This window comes from Wyeomyia smithii, chromosome 1 (genome assembly GCF_029784165.1).
Source record: "Wyeomyia smithii strain HCP4-BCI-WySm-NY-G18 chromosome 1, ASM2978416v1, whole genome shotgun sequence".
NCBI classification, from domain to species: Eukaryota; Metazoa; Arthropoda; class Insecta; order Diptera; family Culicidae; genus Wyeomyia; species Wyeomyia smithii.
This window is the reverse complement of record NC_073694.1, coordinates 52,539,856-52,559,662: the sequence shown is the minus strand read 5'-3', so window position 1 is coordinate 52,559,662 and position 19,807 is coordinate 52,539,856. Positions and strand designations below refer to the sequence as shown.

Here is a 19,807-nt window from a genome sequence, read left to right as displayed (position 1 = left end):
ATTAAGTAAATTAATTTTTATTGAGTTTTTTTTTTATGCGTTGATATGTACCTCGTGGAAAGACGCGGTAATTAAAAAACCCTTCGATTCAAAAATCCGCCAAAATACTACAAGGTATACAGCCCTAGGGGTTGTATGAAATGGTGACGTAGGACTTAATATATAATATATGCTAAACTAAATATTATTATATGCTGCGCTAAACTGTTCATAGGTAACACTACCGTTTATTTTTGATAGTCGTTATTTTAAAACTAACGATGCATGAATACATGAAAATTTTACACTAGTAGTAGTTGCGAAAATTCTCATAACTCTTATCTTCAAGCATCTATAGTTCTGAAAAGAACCGATTCCATAATATTCAGTTAGAAATTCGTGCTACAGAACGCTGATAATCGCACCATGAATATTTCGTTGGCCGCGTATAAAATTTGCTCTCCGCTGTGCCCTCCAGTAGCTGTGCTAGCAAAATATCCTGCATCGAACGATGGTAAGTGTTGCTGCCGTATGCAAAATAAAGGTAACATGCTCCGCGGTGCCTGGAAGTTGACTCGTATCCAGCTCTCGTTTCTCAATGTCGCAAAGCTTTAACAGCTGCACCGCACTCGCTATTGTGGAACAAACTAAACTGAAGCTAAATTTTCCACACGCAGTCTTTTGTATCGAGTTCAGCGTAGATTTTACCATTAAGGCGTGGCTACGTAGCTTATAGAAAGAAAGAGAAACAAACCAATACATCTTCAATACTACTGAGTGATTTTCATAAGCATCAAAAGAAAGTTTTTGCTTTCCCGATGCGAAAATCACTCTGGTTCTTAGATTAACTAATTTTCGTTGCTGATATTTGACTGATAACGGTGTTCGAGTGAACACAAACAAACAATTAAACCGGAAAATCACTCAATTTAGCAGTGAAAATTCTTGAAATGAGGGTTATGTCTTGTTGTGATAAACTATTCATAGGCAACACTATTGTTTATCTTTGGTGCGCCCTGGTCGTTATTGTAAAAATGATTATTGAGAAATAGATGGACATTTCACACTAGGAGTAGTTGTGAAAATTCTCGTAACTCTATCTTCAAGCGTTTATAGTTCTAAAAAGAACCGATTCGATAATCTTCAGCTCGAAATGTATGCTACAGAATGCTGATAATCACACCACCACCAGTAGCATCGATTATTTTGTTGGCCGCGTATAAAATTTACTCTCCGCTGTGCCCTCCAGCAGCTGTGCCAGCAAAATATTCTGCAGCGTACGATGGTAACTGTTGCTGCCGTGTGCAGAATACAGGTAACATGCTCCGCGGTGCCTGGAAGTTGACTCGTATGCAGCTCTCGTTTCTCAATGTCGCAAAGCTTAACAGCTGCACCGCACTCGCTATTGTGGAACAAACTAAACTGAAGCTGAATTTTCCACACGCAGTCTTTTGTATCGAGTTCAGCGTAGATTTTTACCATTAAGGCGTGGCCACGCAGCTTAGACAAAGACAAACAAACCAAAACACTTTGTTGAGTCAAAATATGTAGGCAGTGGAATTTATTTCGTCCATGTTATTGTTATCTGTGCTTGGGAAGCAAGCCAAGAACAAGGGAAATGTATGGGAAAGCTTGACCTTGGAACTTTTCACCTTTTTCCACCATTAAGCAGTAAAGCAACAATGTTGAACATAATATCAAAAAATTGTTACACATTTTATCTATCCACCGACATATAAATGACTAAGATGCATTAAGTCGTTCGCTTGCTATAACCGTTTGAAATCTGACGCAACATTTGCCAGTTTCATTTTCATTTTCACAAAGTGTAATCTAGTATAGAAAACAAAGACGTAGTCCTACGTCAAAAACCCGTTAATTCGAAAATCCGGGTAGAAAAATACATAGTAAATCAGCTGAGTGTATCTCTGACGAGTCACTTTCATCAAACCACTTTAAATTGTTACGCATTAGTAGATATTTTAAAAATTCAACACACGTAAACTGTTTCAACTTAAACTTAACGAATGCCAGATGCTTAATGGTAACGGTCAACGCGTGAAAGATTCTTCTTATTACTCTACAAATGAAAAAAATTCGATCGCAGTGAGCGTTGCGACCTAGAATCGAAAACAATTATTGAGCAATTTTCAAAAATTCTGCTAATTACCACACAACAAAATTAAATATCATTAAGAAAATCAGGACAAATGCTAAAATATAAAAAAATAAATCAGGACGCCCAAATAGAACTCCAAAATCAGGACATGTCCTGCTAAATCAGGACGGATGGTATCCCTATTTAAATATCGCATAAAAAAATTCAAAACGATGTAATAGCTCCCTTGATTTTGTTTTTTTTTTTAATTTTACGCAAGAAATCATCTCAAGGAAAGTTACTGAGTTCAAGTAAAAACCACACAAATTACTCTTCAACTGTCTATCGTACACTTTTGTCGAACGTATGCGGCTCATGGTTGTACACTGGGGTCGCTTTTCACGCGGTTGGTTGTACCGCATTTAAGAGATTAGACATATTTATACAAAATTTATTTGATACCGAGTACAAAGAATCTTTCGAATCGAGTGAAAATAATCTCCGTTATTGTAAAAATATCCCGTTTAAAAAACGCATAAAAACAACCCGCGTAGAAAGCGACCCCAGTGTATTCTAATTCAATCAAGAAAACATCAAATGAAAAAAAAAACTACAGAGCTCAAAAAGTTCATTTTCGTTATCAAACTTTAATACAAGTTGTATGAAAATAATCTGCTTGATTGGGACAATTTCTTTCACACAATGTAACTTTTGCATACTACTTTGAGGTTTCACGCAACTAACCTCGGGTTATCATTACAAGGGGTCATTCCTATACCACGTGTCATAACGTTAATGGAGTAGTGACGGGGACTGGAGGGGGCTAAGGATAAAGGGCAAATTGCGTGGTTCAATTTTCCTAGCCTTTGTTTCATTATTGCCATCAAATACTATTCCATCAAGTCAAAAATCATCATCGGAGTTACACAAAAATCACATATTTCTAAAATTTTCAAGGAAAATCGGTATGTTTTTAATGATTCAAACTTCTAAAATAAAATTCACGACTATTCATTGATTTTATCTAAACATTTTCAAAGTTATAGTCAACTCTGCTCTTTAGTCTTTTCCTAAGGTTTCTAGCAGACATCATTAACAAAAGAAGCTTTTTCCACGCAGATTTCGAAACCTTCGCGTTATTTTCGCTTGCTGGCGCAATGTAATTGGCATGGACTTCGGCACAAGATGAGCACTTTTAGTAAGTTTTCTATTTATTGTTCTAAATATAAAACAACCAAAATTATTACAGCTTTGAAACAGACTTACAGCAGTTCGGTTGGTTTTTAGTTTAGATTTGATTCTCCCCATTATCTACAGACTAATTTGATTGCATTGCTTCCTATAGGAGTCTACACGGCATGAAACGAGAGTTTGCTAGTTCAGTTAAATTTTGCTACTAAACAGTATCAACTAGGTGTAACTGTACATGATCGTTTTCTTTTTACAATTTTGAGCATATACCAATCGTAATGGTCTAGTGGAAGATAATGAACTAATATGGGTTGCTTTTAAGAATGATTTTTGTTTTCTCCACTTATGTTGCTCTTAGATATCTGATTTATCCGAAAAGGCACTTTAATAAAAATGATAACTGGATTACTTTAGTTTTGGGAATATCAAATCTGGTGCTTCCAAGAAACAATATATCATTATTAACAAATAGCAGCTTGAGAAAGTACCAAACACACTTCATATAAAATCAAAAGATTATCAGGGCTGCTACATAAGTTTTAAAAGTTGGTCAGCCTTCGTTATCGTTTAGCATTATATATCAATGAAAGAAAAAAAGATTGCAACATATCTGAAGTACAAGCAAATTTAATAATAAGATGATTCAATCAAAACAAAATAATTTGCATGCATTTTCCATACAAACCGATAAGCTTACACTCTACTAGAGTGTAATAATTTCAGTTCAGCCAAATTAATTCAAGATAAATTTAGCTCACAGAAAATTTTTGATATAAAATGCCATGTTAAATAAGCTCGGTTTACGTGAGAGTTGCATGCATGAAATGTACATCAAGCATTATAATCAATAGTTCGATTTTTCTCGAAAAAAAAACACTCAAAAACACCCCTTTCGTAAAACAAATTAACTCTAAATGCGTTTAGTGTGGTTCGGTTGGTTGGTCTTCAAACAGCCCACGCGCAGAACAGCATCGTTATCACATAACGACCCGGCGGGATTCGACTTGTAGTCGCCCGAGTCACCCCGTCCGGAACGTGTGTCGTCATTAGTAGTTGTACATGCCGTCCACGAGGAAATCCATCCGCCGGTAGTGTCGGGTCAGCCAGAATTCTTTCGCTCGACGGTAGGACAACAGGAACAGTCCGATCAACAGTGGGATAGCGAAGATGAGCGTTACCACGGGAACCACGTATTCACGGTGCCCTCCGGATGGTTCCAGCATCGCTGCCGGTGGGATGTATTCCCTCGAAAGTTCCGCTAATGGTTCTTCTACGTGCAGGCGACCGTTAGCAGTACTAAGACCAGTGTTTACAAGGGAAGAGGCAGAATTGTATCCAGGTTTGGCCGCTTGGAGCAGTTTTGGTTCATCATCTACTGAGTAAGTAATTTTTGGCTTCTTCGGAGCTTTCGTAGTAGTGGTTGTAGTGATGGTTGAGGTCGTGCTACTCTGAGTAGTAGGTAATACAATTGGTTTGGAAGAATCTGATATTGCTGGGGGACTCGGAGTAGTGATTGTTGTTTTATTGCTGCTTACTAAAGCAGTATTAATGCTGTTGTTGTTACTAATGCTAATGTTGGTGTTGCCCACAGGCGCTGCAGCAACGTTTGGTGGTTTTGCTTCAGTGGCGTTAGAGGCCGGGGTCATTGCTGTCGATGTAGTCGTTGTAGCGAGTGTTGCATTAATGTCGACACCTTTACGAGGCATAATTCGCCCTTTTCTCGAGTGTTCCTGGTTGGGTTGCTCCTCAGGAAATGAGGTTTCATCCATCGCTGCAATTACATTTGACACCGTCGCATTCAACTTTAATTGCAGGGCAGTTTTGTCCTGCGATTGAACTTTATTGTTGAGACTTGTTCCCACGACTCCATCCGGCAAGTCCTTCGGAACACTCGATGCCAGACTTAATTGTAACCAGAAAAGTATGTTTGTCAACAGAAAAACACTTGGTTTCTTCATTTTTGTTTAGCAATTTCTATACCACGGAATGGCAGTGTGGGGGTTGCGCATAATCAATGAAAGTGAGAGACAAATTGCGTCCGTAAATTTCACTTTACTTGCAGCAGCAGTACCACTAATTTTACAACTAGTGCAAAATATGACTGGTTACACAGTTCAATAAACAATAAAACACACACTGCCCGCACGTTAAACGTTGATGTTATTTTATTTTGCAAATGCAAACACATTCACTCTTTTACAGTGTTGCCGAAAAAATTTTGCCTAATAAAATTGAAAATAAGCAATTCACGGGCGACGTTTCATGGTTTGTTTTTTGTTACACGGTGAAAAATCTTCACGTGATAAATGAATCGAAGAAATACAAATCATAACAAAATGCTATTGATTTCACTTCATTTTCAATTATTTGTTATATTTCATATTTTAGTAATATCACAGATAACAGACATCCAAGCTAGACAAAAAAAACTCCAGAAATTGCGTGTAAGATTTAAAATTCTTACTCGTTTGGAACGCTAACGACATCTTTCTGCAACTTGCGACTTTAACCACTCACAGATGGTAGCGATGGATTATAGCAAAGACGAGATAACAAGATACACAAGTGTCAAATTTTCTCATATACCTTGCGAACTTTCAGTAAGGCTGATACAAATTTCGAATTCTTTTTATGTCCAAGGTTATCAAAGTTAGCAGAGGGGGTGTCAAATAATAAATAATACCGAGACGAAAAAAAACGAATATCTTTGATCAAAGTTTGTGTGCAATTTATGACGTTTGTAACTTGAACTCAAATAAATGTTCAAAAATAACACTTTATTATTAATCTTATTCATTTCGCTTGCCTTTCGACGACACTCTCGCTGTCACCTGACTTGTTTGTTGCTAAATTAAGCATTTATGCTGTCGGAAAACCAATGAAATGAACAAAACGGTTTGAGCTTTTTTTCCCCTTCCAATATTCAAGACTTTTGAAGGGGGGGGGGGGTGGTGACATAAAATGAAAATAAAATTTGTAACGACCTAATGTGGCACCGCCAAACAACTCCTAGAAACATTAATGGTGAAGGTGTTGTGTAATGTACATAAACTATCAAATACGAGCTTGACAATAACAACTACAGAAGTGTCTTGTCAAACGTGCCAAACCGATAACACGCACACCGACACAGTTGATGTTTCTTGGGTGCGTTGAGGGCGTTTTGACTTTGTTTCCAATCACATGCAAGGAGCTGTGTCTTGTTATTGCTCGTCTTAGATTATCCAGCCTCATCGTACAGTGTAAATAAAAATCACGTCGAAGTAAAGTGATTTGCTGTTGAATTCGCACTACTTGCCTAACATTTCAGAGGTGAATGAAAATCTTTCGAAATATATTAATGCAAAGAACGATGAAATCAACAGCAAATCACTTTATTTTTTGTTGTTGTGTTATTCTTTGTTGATATGCTTATGTTTGAGATACGGAATGTCGGTCAGTTGGATAATTATATAAATTCAAAATAAATTCAAGAAACTTCTTTTTATTTTAGATTTCTAATGTTTATTTTATTTAAGATTTTCAATTAAATAACAAGATGATCCTAGAGATGATCCCTGTCACTATATCGATGCAATCGATTTCAAGATCTGTGAAAGAGTCGTTTTATTGTTATTTTAATTTAAAAGATTCAATAAAACTTACGCTCAAATAAAATTTTGATCTCTGGGTTAATGTGCTGCTTGCGCCGTTCGCCATCGTCACTATTTTTGTTTCGCTTTATGGTTTTGACATTTGTTAATTGGAATTGCAGCTGTAATTCAATTGATTTAAACATTGGTGATAATACAAGAGATATTCATTATAATACGATGGTGATTTCCATTAAGCTGTTTCAAACGCAAGATTATTTCATTAGGGCATCCTTAACAGTGCGCTACTATTTAAGTTGTTATGGCGATTGTGTACAGCGCGGCTATTCTGCTCACTCACTCGTTTTCGCACCGGTCGTTGCTATCCAATGAGCATAAAAGAAAGGTGAGGAGGAGAGTGAATTTGTCTAGTATTAGTAAATGCTTCAAATGTAAACAACTGGACGAACTCAATGGGAAACCCAAATAGCTACGTCACTATTTGGCATCAACTGTGGGCGGAGGGGGGGCGAGCGGAGGGACGCGTACAAGTGTTAGTAAGTTTCCTCCTCACCTCTCTTTTATACACATTGGTTGCTATCGTCTCTGCTTGACGTTTCTCCAGCATACACCTTTAGTAGCGCTGCTATCGGGCTGCCAAATCTAAAGCGCGGTGCTTGCCGGAGGCCCGGCTGCTATTTCTCTAGCGCGTTTATCAGCGACCGGTACGGTATGAAGTGATGATAGAGCGCTGCCAAACGGGGTATAGAAGCGCACCGTTAAGGATGCCCTTAGAAAGTGTTAATCTTCGAGATATCAACACTAATAGCGAATTTCTTTATTCCACTGTGTGCGGACAAAACTGCCGAGGAATAATAAAACGTCATCTCCATTTAAGACGCAAGTCAGAAAGAGATGCCAGATAATTGTTTACGAACTTAGCACGTGCGGTGGTGGGTTGAAGCTGACAAATTTTACACTTCAATCACTTCAACTTGCAGTGTGATGTGATGAATTGCCAGTTTCCAGCCCAAGGCCTCGGATAGCATAACTGTCAGGATGACCAATTTTTAAACTATAATTATTGAAAAAAGATCTAAGTTGAAAAGTTGGAAGTAAGCAAATTGTTGCGTAGAGTAGAATCGCCTGCTGGTTGGTGGTGGTCAAGTGACCTCACCTCTGTGTCCGTCCGAGCTAGCAGGAAATGTGAAAACATGCCATGTATATTAGAGCAGAGCGGCGGTACTGCGGGTGGCTATCAGCACAGCAGTGATCAATCGTAATTGTAACTCCGAGACCGAGCAGTCAGGCAGTCACACATTAGATGTTCCGGCATGTTTTATTTGTGGAAGTACATATTTGCGTGAACGGGAATGCTCGAAATTGCTCAGCGGTGGATAAGCCACAGTTGATGATCGGCATTCCAGTCTCAGACAGAATTCCGTGTTTGATTAACGATATACGGTCGTATATTTCTCAAGGTTGAAGTGATATTTCGCTGTTCGCGCGATCCGGAAGCTATCGGTTGCAGTACAAGAATGCTTCTTTGGTGACGGATGCATTCACGTTTGACAATAGCAGCTCGCAGCGGAAACAGTTCTCTTCGTCAACCTGGCACATTACTGTGCGATAAAGCTAGTCTGTGTCCTTCGGCGACGTCTCGAAAGGATTTAACAGATTATAGGCAATCGAGCATCCATCATCAGATCATGTTGATGAATACAAGTGCGGCACCGTCCGCTCGTCGGATGTCCGGTTATTTTACCAGTTTTAAACCTAGTCTGTCCGCAGTAGTCGATGTTGCGGTCTCCAGCTGCACGCAACCAGTAATAGAGTAGTGATCAAGGAACACCATCCTGATCCGCTGAAAGCATGCCTTTAACAGTTGCGCAAGCAATCAGATCTTCAGCTGATCCGTTGTGTACGCATTATCAACGTGATCAAAGCAATCACTGCGTTGTGTCAAACTTAAACATTCAGCATATTAAAAATCGGCCTTAGAATATGGATTACGCAAAAAAGGACAATAGGTCGGAACTTAGAGAGTTTTCGATGAGGCGATCGGTACAGACGAGGCAAGAAGTTTCATGACGAGGAATAGGACAACCATGAAGAGCTGGTTATAGAAAGCAGTGGCGGTTCCCGACTGCAGACAATTGTAGAGTTTGTGAATCTGATCGTGCTGAAGTTTTCAATGGCGGAAACAGTCGCAACCAATCGAAGTAGAAGTCGGAAGAAAGCAAAACAGCTGTCGAAAAACGAAAAAAGGCAAAATTAAATCGGAGAAGAAAAGCTTGACGGTCAGTGAATTTTTTCATTTGCCTTGGCCTATCGGTCAATTTCTGCTTTCAAAAAAACCTTTCAATATTCTAAATAACAATTTTCTGAATATATATGGCCTGGAATACCTTCTGGAGAGCCGAGTTTATTTTGAAGTTTTTTCAGCAGTTTGAGAGCAACCATATTACCGGTTTGTAGGAGAGGAAAGAAATATAAACACTTCAACTGTAATCATATCTTAATTCAACTTATTTATACTTCCAATAACGTTCAACTTTACATCAGAAAAATTCACTATAACCACTCGAAAAAAATAAATTTAAAGTCCATTTAGCGTTACCCAGGTTGCACCACGAGGAGGCGGACTCTTTTGCAACCCAAATTCCTAATTTCCAATTTTCAATTTCTAATTACTGATTTCTAAATTCTAATTTCCGATAAATTTCAAAATTCAGTTTTCAACATATAAATTTTAATTCCATGTTCAATTATTTCGAATTTTTAGCATTTAAATTTTAGCTTTCAAATAGTTTAGTTCAAAAATTCTAAATTTCATTAATCTTCCGCTCCTAGTTTATGATTTTTTTTCTGATTTACAATTTCTCATTAAGGATTTATGTCCTAATTTCAAATTGAATCAAATTTTAATTTTCAACCTTTAAATTTTACGTTTCAAAATTTTGATGCCAAATTCATAATATTCAATTTTTCATTTAGAATTTATATTATTTTGAAATGAAAACCCAAGACAAATTTTTAGGTTTTCATTTCAAAATTCAAATTAGTTGTTTCTAATTTCTTATCTCTAACTTTCTTATTCCGAATGTTCAATATCTTATGCTTAAATTTCAAAATTTTACGTACAATTTGAAAGCTTCAATTTGCTTATTTCAAATGTCTAATTACTAATTATAATAACTAAATTAATTATTTAAACATTATAATATTAACAATCGAACATTAAAACTAATATGATAAGAGGATAAGGATAGGATGATAAAAGGATAAGGATCCTCCATTCATTCAGTATCCGTCTTTCATCCATTCATTATTTATCATCCATCTAATTTTTCATTCTTTTGAAACCTTTCATCTGTCATCCTTCCATCCATTATCCATCCATCATCCATCATCCAAATCCATCGTAATAAACAAAAACGGAACCAAACAGTAAAAATTCATTATGAAAAATTTAACGAACGCACACAAAATTCAACGCGGTAACTACAACTTCAGAACAGAATATATAAATTTATTGCTGGTCGTCAAGTAGATTCATGCGACGGACCCGTCGCAATAACCCTGGACTATCGAAGTCCGCCGATCTTTTCGGTTTCCGGACTTCGGTGCATCCCGGCCAAGTGTATCGCCGCTGCATTCCGCTCGTTACCACCTTCGTGGTGAACGATTCCTTCTCCTGTAGGGATAGGCTACGGGACCTCATTGGAATTAGTTGGTGGCGGTTTTTCGGCGACAGAAGTATTCCGGTATGTTCCACCGGCTGAGCCATTAGTTCCTCCGGGTATTCGAACTCGTAATGACGGTACGAATACTCCTCTTCAGAACTCGTGGCTCCGCTTAAGCAGCAACATGCCGAGAATACGCCCTTCAACCTCCCCCAAGTTTTTTGTACGTAATCCATGAGGAGCAAAGTATAGCTGCGTCCGTATCAAACCTATCCTTATCCTCTTATGATGGTTGAAGAGGTTGACAAAGCTAGGTATACTACGATTGAAAATCAGTGTTTAGTTTGTTCGTCGTTAGGGATATTTTTCCACAGCAACGTTCTGTTTTATTTTCATTGTTAGCTACGATTGAAAATCGTGTTTGACAACTTGTAATTAGATTCTATTTTTTTCATTTCCAGCGCTACATTCGTGATGTGGGATGCGGCCGGAGGAAGTCGGCGAAACGAATATCGGACTGGATGGTCGTCAAACTAGTAAAGCGTGATCAGAACCAGTTGCGCACGACCCTCGGAAACGCTTGCAGTTATGGTCATGAGGAACGTAACCAGGCAAGACATCCGGAACCCGGCCTGGATAGACCGTTCACCGTCTTGGGCAACCGATGTTTTTCACAGAGCTATAGCAACCTATGCACCTTTCAGCCAATGGTTCCACCCGTGTCACCGGCGAGCCCCGTTTCGATATCACCCTTCGCCAGTTTCCAGCCCAAGCACTCAAATAGAATCTTTGTCGAAGATGACTAAATTTCTAAACTATAGTTGACGAAAAAAGTTGGGTGGTAAGCAAATTGTTTCGTAAAGAAGAATCGTTTGCTGGTGGTGGTCATGACCTCACCTCTGTGTCTCGTGTGTCTGAACGAAGACTGTGATAATAGTAGGAATAGTGAAAAAGTGCTATGTGTATCAGAGCAGAGTAGCAGTACTAAAGATGGCTATCAGCAGTGACCGCAGTGACCAATCGTAATTGTAACTCCGAGACCGAGCAGTCACATATAAGATGTTTAGGCCTGTTCTATTCGTGGAAGTGTATACTTGCGTGAACGCGAAGGTTTGAAATCGCTCAGTGTTGGAGGAGCAAAAAGTGGTGATCGGCGTACCAGTCATAATTTCGTGTTCAATGATATGATCGATATACGGTCGTATATTCCTAAAATCGAAGTGATATTTCGTCGTTCGGAAGCTATCGGTCGCAGTGCGAGAAAATTTCTTTGGTGGCGGATGCGTTTGCGGGAAGACCTTGAAGTTTGACAATAGCAGTTAACAGCAGAAACAGTTCTCTTCGTCAACCTGGTAGGTTACTGGGCGATGGAGCTGTGTCCTTCGACGTTGATAGTAAGTGCATTTATTTTATTTGCCTTGACTTATCGGACCGACCGATTCAAAAGATTTTCACCTTCAAAGATCCTGCCATTATTATTTTAAATAATATCTGTCTAAATAAAAATGGTGAAGAATGCCTTCTGGAAAGCAAAATTTATTTCATCGTTTCTCCAACAATTTAAAAGTGGCAATCATGTGAGAATCGTGTTGTAGGAGAGGAAAAATATATGCTTGTTTTTCGAATGATTTATTATTTATTATTAAAATTTTTCAACTTTAATTGTGTCTTAATTTAATTTATTGATACTTTAAATAATGTTGAAATTTACGTGAAAAATTTCAACTATAATTACACAAAAAATAAATTTAGAGTCCATTTAGCGTTACCCAGGTTGCACCACGAGGAGGCGAACTCTTTTGCAACCTAAATTCCTAATTCTTTCAATTTCCAAATTTCAATTTCTAATTATGTACTGATTTCCAAATTCTAATTTCCGTTTAATTTCAAAATTTAATTTCAAAACGTATAAATTTTAATTCCATGTTCAATTATTGCAAATTTTTCGTTCTCAAATGTTCATTATTTCAAAAATTCTTAATTTCTTTATTGTTCCACTCCTAATTTTTGATACTTTTTGGTTTTTGATTTCTCATTTCCAATTCTTAATATCCCAATTTCAAATTGCAAGTATTAATTTTTAAACTTTCAATTTTACTTTCCAAAATTTTAATTTTAAATTCATAATATTCAATATTTCAAATTTTCATTTAGAATTTATATTATTCCGAAATGAAAACCAAAACCAATTTTTTTTCATTTCAAAAAATTTTTTTTTTCTATTTCTAATTTCATAATTCTATCCTATTTTCTGATTTCGAATGTTTAGTATCTGATGTTTAAAATAATAAAATTTTACGTACAATTTTGTTACTTCAATTTGCTTATTTTAAATTTCTAATCACTAATTATTAAAACTGAATTAATTATGTAAAAATTATAATATAAATAACAATAAAAACTAACTAAACAAAAACTAACGTGATAAGAGGATAAGGATAGGATGATAAAAGGATAAGGATCCTCCATTCATTCAATATCCGTCTTCCATCCATTTAATTATTCATCATCCATTCAAATTTTTCATTCCTTTTAAACCTTTCATTCCTATCCTTCCATCCATTATCCGTTATCCATCCATCATCCATTATCCAAATCCATCATAATGAACAAAAACGAAACCAAACACTCAAAATCCTAAAGAAATTGTGAAACGCAAAATTCAGCAATTTCATTAGGAAAAAGTTAACGAACGCAAACAAAACTCAACGCGGTAACTAAAACATCAGAATATATAAATTTATTCATGGTCATCAAGTAGATTCATACGACGGGCTCGTCTTAACAACCCTGGACTATCGAAGTCTGCCGATCTTTTTGGTTTTCTGACTTCTACACAACCCGGCCAAGTGTTTCGCCGTTGCATACCGGTCGTTACCACCTTCGTGGTGAACGACTCCTCCTCTTGCTCTAAGGATAGGCTGAGGGACCTCATTCGCATTGGTTGGTGGCAGTTATACCCCGACTCTAGTATTCCGGTATGTTCTACCGGCTGTACCGTTAGTTCCTCCGGGTATTCGAACTCATAATGGCGGTACGAATACTCCTCTTCGGAACTGGAACGTCGACACGGGCAGCAACATGCCGAGAATACGCGTTTCAACTGCCACCAACTTGTTTTTAGGAAATTCATTAAGAGCGAAGTGTAGATGCTTCCGTATCAAACCTATCCTTATCCTCTAATGATGGTTGAAGAGGTTGACAAAGCTAGGTATTCTACGATTGAAAATCGGTGTTTAGTTTGTTCGTCGCTAGGGATATTTTTCCACAGCAACGTTCTGTTTTATTTTCAGTGTTAGCTACGATTGAAAATCGTGTTTGACAACTTGTAATTAGGTTCTATTTTTTTCTTTTCCAGCGCTACATTCGGGATGTGAAATGCGGTCGGAGGAATTTGGTGGATCGAATATCTGATTGTATGGACATCCAAAAACTGGCGAAGCGCGGCCAGAACCTGCTGCACACGACCCTCGGAAACGTTTGCGGACATTGTCATGGGGAACGTGGTGCTATTTTTTCATAGGAAACCAGGCTCAGACATCCGGAATTTAGACTGGATGGACATCGGAAAACTGGCCAAGCACACGGCATTCGGATAAATGGACAAAATATTTTAAATACAGAACCAGAATTGATTTTATTGACAAAATACATTGAACTTTTTCAGTATATTTCTTTTTTTCTCGGTCCCGCTTTAGGTTAATAATCCGAATTCCTTGGCCGGATACATTTCTCCGTGTGTAGCTGTTTTAGACCTCGCTTCGCCAGTGATGTCCAGTGTGTGAAGTGTGTGAATTCCGGATGTCTGAGCCCGATCACGTTTCTCATGGAATGATGTTATGCAGGAGCATATCCGCCTGATTCTTCATGTTCTGCACACGAATCTTATCCTGGTTCGCGACGGCACTTCCGTAAAAGCTCAACCGATAGCTAATTTCAAACTCCCGATTCAAAAACCACACCAAAACCAGCAGCAGAAACAGATCCATGTATATTTCAACCCGGTAATCGTTAAACCAATCAAACTGAGCTTGATGCAGCTGGCTGGAACTAAACACCGTTCCATTCAACACCGACTCGCTCGTGTCACCTAGCATTGCGTTCGCTTTTTTCAACTCCCACATGTGCCCAATGACAATCCCATCAAACGAGATGGACGTCACCAGTGCCAAGCAGTTCCGCATCCAGCAGTTCAATTGCGTAAAATTGCAAAAATGAGTAACGCAAATAAACATCAGAAAGCCGTAATGAAACTCGAAAATGCGAAACTTGCTGGCATCCATCATTGCAAAGTTCGATAAAATCGAAACCACCGGAAGAGACATAAGAATTCCTCCAAAAATGTGCCACGGGTACCAGTTGAGCCGGAGGATTGTGTCATAGCAGCTTCGGTTGACGGCTGTCCGCGATGTGCGGGCCGGTTTATGTGCCCTCCGACAGACCGGCTTAGTGCAAATAAATAGAGCAAACAGTTGGACCGTACTGAAGGCAACAAAGATACAAACCCATACTTTATACGATTCCAAGTATGCCGAAGGAGACAGAAGAAACAAGGAAGTAGAAGTTACCAGATAGACCAGGAAGGAAACGAGAATGTCTAGGTAGGTGTTGTACTTGGGAGTGGCTAGTGTTGGAGGACCGCCCTCCAACTCAGATTCATTTCCAAAGCGATGAGCTTTCGACCGAAACTCGTGCTCTATTTGTCGAGATTTAAACCGAAGCGAGACTGGGAGAAGCGGTGGTTTCACGAGATAGCTTCGCTGACTGCGTGCATTATCGCGTACACAACGAATCAGTTGAAGATCCGACTGCTTGCGCAACTGCTGAAGACATGCTGCCAGGGGATCAGGATGGTGTTCCTTGATTACACATCGACCGAATGCCTGAATCATTTCGAGACGTTGTCGAAGGACACAGACTGGCTCCATCACACATTAACCTGCCAAGTTGACAACTGGAACTGTTTCTACTGTTAACTGCTATTGTCGAACTTCGAGGTCTTCCCGTAAATGCATCCGTCACCAAAGAATCTTTCTCGCACTGCGACCGATAGCTTCTGGATCGCGCGAATGGCGAAATACTTTCGACATGGCTTCGACTTTGCGAAATATACGACCGCATATCGAATATTCTGTCCGGATGTGATCACGTTCCTCATGACAATGTCCGCAAACGTTTCCGAGGGTCGTGTGCAGCAGGTTCTGGCCGCGCTTCGCCAGTTTTCCAATGTCCATACAATCCTATATTCGATTCGCCAAGTTCCTCCGACCGCATCCCACATCCCGAATGTAGCGCTGGAAAAGAAAAAATAGAACCTAATTACAAGTTGTCAAACACGATTTTCAATCGTAGCTAACACTGAAAATAAAACAGAACGTTGCTGTGGAAAAATATCCCTAGCGACGAACAAACTAAACACCAATTTTCAATCGTAGTATACCTAGCTTTATCAACCTCTTCAACCATCATAAGAGGATAAGGATAGGTTTGATACGGAAGCATCTACACTTCGCTCTTAATGAATTTCCTAAAAACAAGTTGGTGGCAGTTGAAACGCGTATTCTCGGCATGTTGCTGCCCGTGCCGAAGTTCCAGTTCCGAAGAGGAGTATTCGTACCGGCATTATGAGTTCGAATACCCGGAGGAACTAACGGTACAGCCGGTAGAACATACCGGAATACTTGAGTCGGGGTATAACTGCCACCAACCAATGCGAATGAGGTCCCTCAGCCTATCCTTAGAGCAAGAGGAGGAGTCGTTCACCACGAAGGTGGTAACGACCGGTATGCAACGGCGAAACACTTGGCCGGGTTGTGTAGAAGTCAGAAAACCAAAAAGATCGGCAGACTTCGATAGTCCAGGGTTGTTAAGACGAGCCCGTCGTATGAATCTACTTGATGACCATGAATAAATTCATATATTCTGATGTTTTAGTTACCGCGTTGAATTTTGTTTGCGTTCGTTAACTTTTTCCTAATGAAATTGCTGAATTTTGCGTTTCACAATTGCATTGGGATTTTGACTGTTTGGTTCCGTTTTTGTTTATTATAATGGATTTGGATAATGGATGATGAATGGATAACGGATAATGGATGGAAGGATGGCGAATGAAAGGTTTAAAAGAAATGAAAAATTGAATGGATGATGAATAATTAAATGGATGGAAGACGGATATTGAATGAATGGAGGATCCTTATCCTTTTATCATCCTATCCTTATCCTCTTATCATGTTAGTTTTTATGTTTGATTGTTATTTATATTATAATTTTTATATAATTAATTTAGTTTTGATAATTAGTGATTAGAAATTTTAAATAAGCAAATTGAAGTAACAAAATTGTACGTAAAATTTAAATATTTTAAACATTAGATATTGAACATTCGAAATTAGAGGTTAAATTAGAGTTATGGAATTTGAAATATCAATTTTGGAATGAAAACCTTAAAATTGGTTTTGGTTTTCATTTCGGAATAATATAAATTCTAAATGAAAATTTGAAATAATGAATATTATGAATTTAAAATTAAAATTTTGGAAAGTAAAATTGAAAGTTTAAAAATTACACTTGCAATTTGAAATTGGGATATTAAGAATTGGAAATGAGGTATCAGAAACCAAAAAGTATCAAAAATTAGGAGTGGAACAATAAAGAAATTAAGAATTTTTGAAATAATGAACATTTGAAAACAAAAATTTAGCAATAATTGAACATGGAATTAAAATTTATACGTTTTAAAATTAAATTTTGAAATTAAACGGAAATTAGAATTTGGAGATCAGTACATAATTAGAAATTGAAATTTGGAAATTGGAAGAATTAGGAATTTGGGTTGCAAAAGAGTTCGCCTCCTCGTGGTGCAACCTGGGTAACGCTAAATGGACTCTAAATTTATTTTTTGTGTAATTATAGTTGAAATTTTTCACGTAAACACGATTCTAACATGATTGCCACTTTTAAATTTTTGGAGAAACGATAAAATAAATTTTGCTTTCCAGAAGGCATTCTTCACCATTTTTATTTAGACAATTATTATTCAAAATAATAATGGCAGGATCTTTGAAGGTGAAAATCTTTTAAATCGGTCGTTCCGATAAGTCAAGGCAAATAAAATAAATGCACTTACTATCAACGTCGAAGGACACAGCCTGGCTCCATCGCCCAGTAACCTGCCAGGTTGACGAAAGAAACTGTTTCTGCTGTTAACTGCTATTGTCAAATTTCAAGGTCTTCCCGCAAACGCATCCGTAACCAAAGAAGTTTTCTCGCACTGCTACCGATAGCTTCCGGATCGCGCGAACGGCGAAATATTACTTCGATTTTAGAGATATATACGACCGTATATCGATCATATCATTAAACACGAAATTATGACTGGTACGCCGATCACCAACTTTTGCTCCTCCAACACTGAGCGATTTCGAACCATCGCGTTCAGGCAAGTATATACTTCCACGAATAGAACAGGCCGAAACATCTAATGTGTGACTGCTCGGTCTCGGAGTTACAATTACGATTGGTCACTAATATTATCACAGTCTGCGCTCTCCGGCTCCACGGTGGGGCACAGAGAGGTGAGGACACATGACCACCACCAACGATTCTTCTTTACGAAACAATTTGCTTACCACCCAACTTTTAAACTTAGATCTCTTTTCGTTATGGTTCAGAAATTTAGTCATCTTCGACAATGATGCTATTTGAGGCTTTGGGCTGGAAACTGGCGAAGGGTGATATCGGAACGGGGTCCGCCGGTGACACGGGTGGAACAATTGACTGAAAGGTGCATCGGTTGCTAGAGTTCTGTGAAAAAACATCGGTTGCCCAAGACGGTGAACAACCGTCGCCATGGTAATGAAGAAAATTTTTCTGCTACCAGCGATGATGGGGCCAACAAATTACTGCCATCTCCTTGTGGTAGGCCAATACTGGGTAGTCCTTCCGTAATCGAATTGATCATGCTTTTAACCTGAAACGAATTACTTGCTGACCTGCAATTAGGGAGCATAGTGAATCTCATTGAAAATTTCAATCAAGAGGTATTCCTAACCGTCAACTTCGTTGTCCTTTTAGATGATGTACGAATCGTCATATTCTTTGACTGATATTTGATAAAATTCAGTTTGACACACGACGCAGTGATTGCTTTGATCACGTTGCGAATGCCGCTGCAAAAAGATTGGCACATTTGAGGTAAATAATATACAAGTACTGTTGCACGACAGTTCATAGGCAGTATGCAAGAGTTGCATTGTGTGAAAGAAATCGGGCCGAGTATTTTCATGCAACTTGTATTGAAGTATGATAACGCAAATGAACGTTCACTCAAAATAAAAATCGCGTAGATTTCATGTGCAAAAACAAATAGATTTTATCCATAATGGTTTGCACGCAAACTTTATGTGAACCGCACGTAGATATTTTTTTGTTACGCTCACGTAATTCTTGCGTGTATTGCATTTGAACGTTAAGTGAAACTCACATACATTTCATATGCATCTCCCACTGTTTTCATTAGATATTAATGTGATTTTGATATTGAGTAAATATGATTGTTAGAGTCATTCGTAGTTAAATTAAAATGTTTCTCATGTTTATTTTTATATGTTGAAGCGATTGTATTTCGTTATATGGCTTTTTCAGGTAAACAAATAAATTTGATTAGAAGTGTAAAAAAAAAAACAATTTATTCACTACTTACTACTATGTAGTTTGTATATAATAGTTTTGATCTTTCATACCTGCCTTAAAACTATTCTTATTTCTAAAATAGAGACAATTGTCTATACAGTGTATTGCAATCGGAGGTCCATCAATCAGATCTTTTGAAAGAATATCTACTAATGGCTCACGGCACGGCTCATTGTTTCGTATGCAAGAAGATGCTCATTGAATGAAACTATTTTCCATGTTTGCACAACTTAACGCACGATGTTATTGTGGTTTATGATATCCAATAATTCATATAAATTCATAATTTGATTTAAATATATTGTGACAAATTGACCGCTTCTATAAATAGTTCCTTTATACTAAATTGTACAAGCAAAAAGGAAAATATAATTAGAATTAAGATTTATCTAGTTCTGAAAATATTGAATTATTCAAATACTGTTAAAAAAAGCATTGCATCGATTGCTGCTGTTGTTTCCTCTTTTGCTTTCGAGCTTCCTTCGGCTGCTTCGGCTTGCAGAGCATGTAGAATATTGAACTTCTGAAAAATATTTTCAAAAATTAAGACGTATCAGTATCAAAATGAAAAAAATGTACATTACCAAACA

The 19,807-nt window shown here is 37.9% G+C and overlaps 2 protein-coding genes and 1 long non-coding RNA gene across 3 annotated transcripts; 1 reads left to right on the top strand and 2 right to left on the bottom strand.

The window, feature by feature from the left end:
• Positions 1–3,072: 3,072 nt before the first annotated feature.
• LOC129717707 (mucin-5AC) lies at positions 3,073–5,455 on the bottom strand. The gene has a single exon (XM_055667806.1). It carries the CDS (start codon positions 5,224–5,226, stop codon positions 4,315–4,317), a length of 912 nt encoding a protein of 303 aa, XP_055523781.1. The 5' UTR covers positions 5,227–5,455; the 3' UTR covers positions 3,073–4,314.
• Positions 5,456–7,872: 2,417 nt separating this feature from the next.
• Positions 7,873–14,164, top strand: LOC129717708 (uncharacterized). The gene is made up of 3 exons (XR_008726729.1): positions 7,873–9,140; positions 10,988–11,920; positions 13,885–14,164. It is a non-coding gene; the product is annotated as an uncharacterized LOC129717708 (long non-coding RNA).
• Positions 14,165–14,216: 52 nt separating this feature from the next.
• Positions 14,217–18,669, bottom strand: LOC129717706 (adenylate cyclase type 9-like). Its single transcript, XM_055667805.1, has 3 exons — positions 18,577–18,669; positions 17,653–18,517; positions 14,217–15,820 (listed from the first exon to the last, which is right to left on the bottom strand). The coding sequence occupies exon 3, from the start codon at positions 15,452–15,454 to the stop codon at positions 14,351–14,353; it is 1,104 nt and encodes a 367-aa protein (XP_055523780.1). The 5' UTR covers positions 15,455–15,820; positions 17,653–18,517; positions 18,577–18,669; the 3' UTR covers positions 14,217–14,350.
• Between the last annotated feature and the right edge of the window lie 1,138 nt (positions 18,670–19,807).

Bases quoted from the DNA above. Each gene is read 5' to 3' on its own strand.
- LOC129717707 (XM_055667806.1), bottom strand. From the start codon at position 5,226: ATGAAGAAACCAAGTGTTTTTCTGTTGACAAACATACTTTTCTGGTTA.
- LOC129717706 (XM_055667805.1), bottom strand. From the start codon at position 15,454: ATGGAGCCAGTCTGTGTCCTTCGACAACGTCTCGAAATGATTCAGGCA.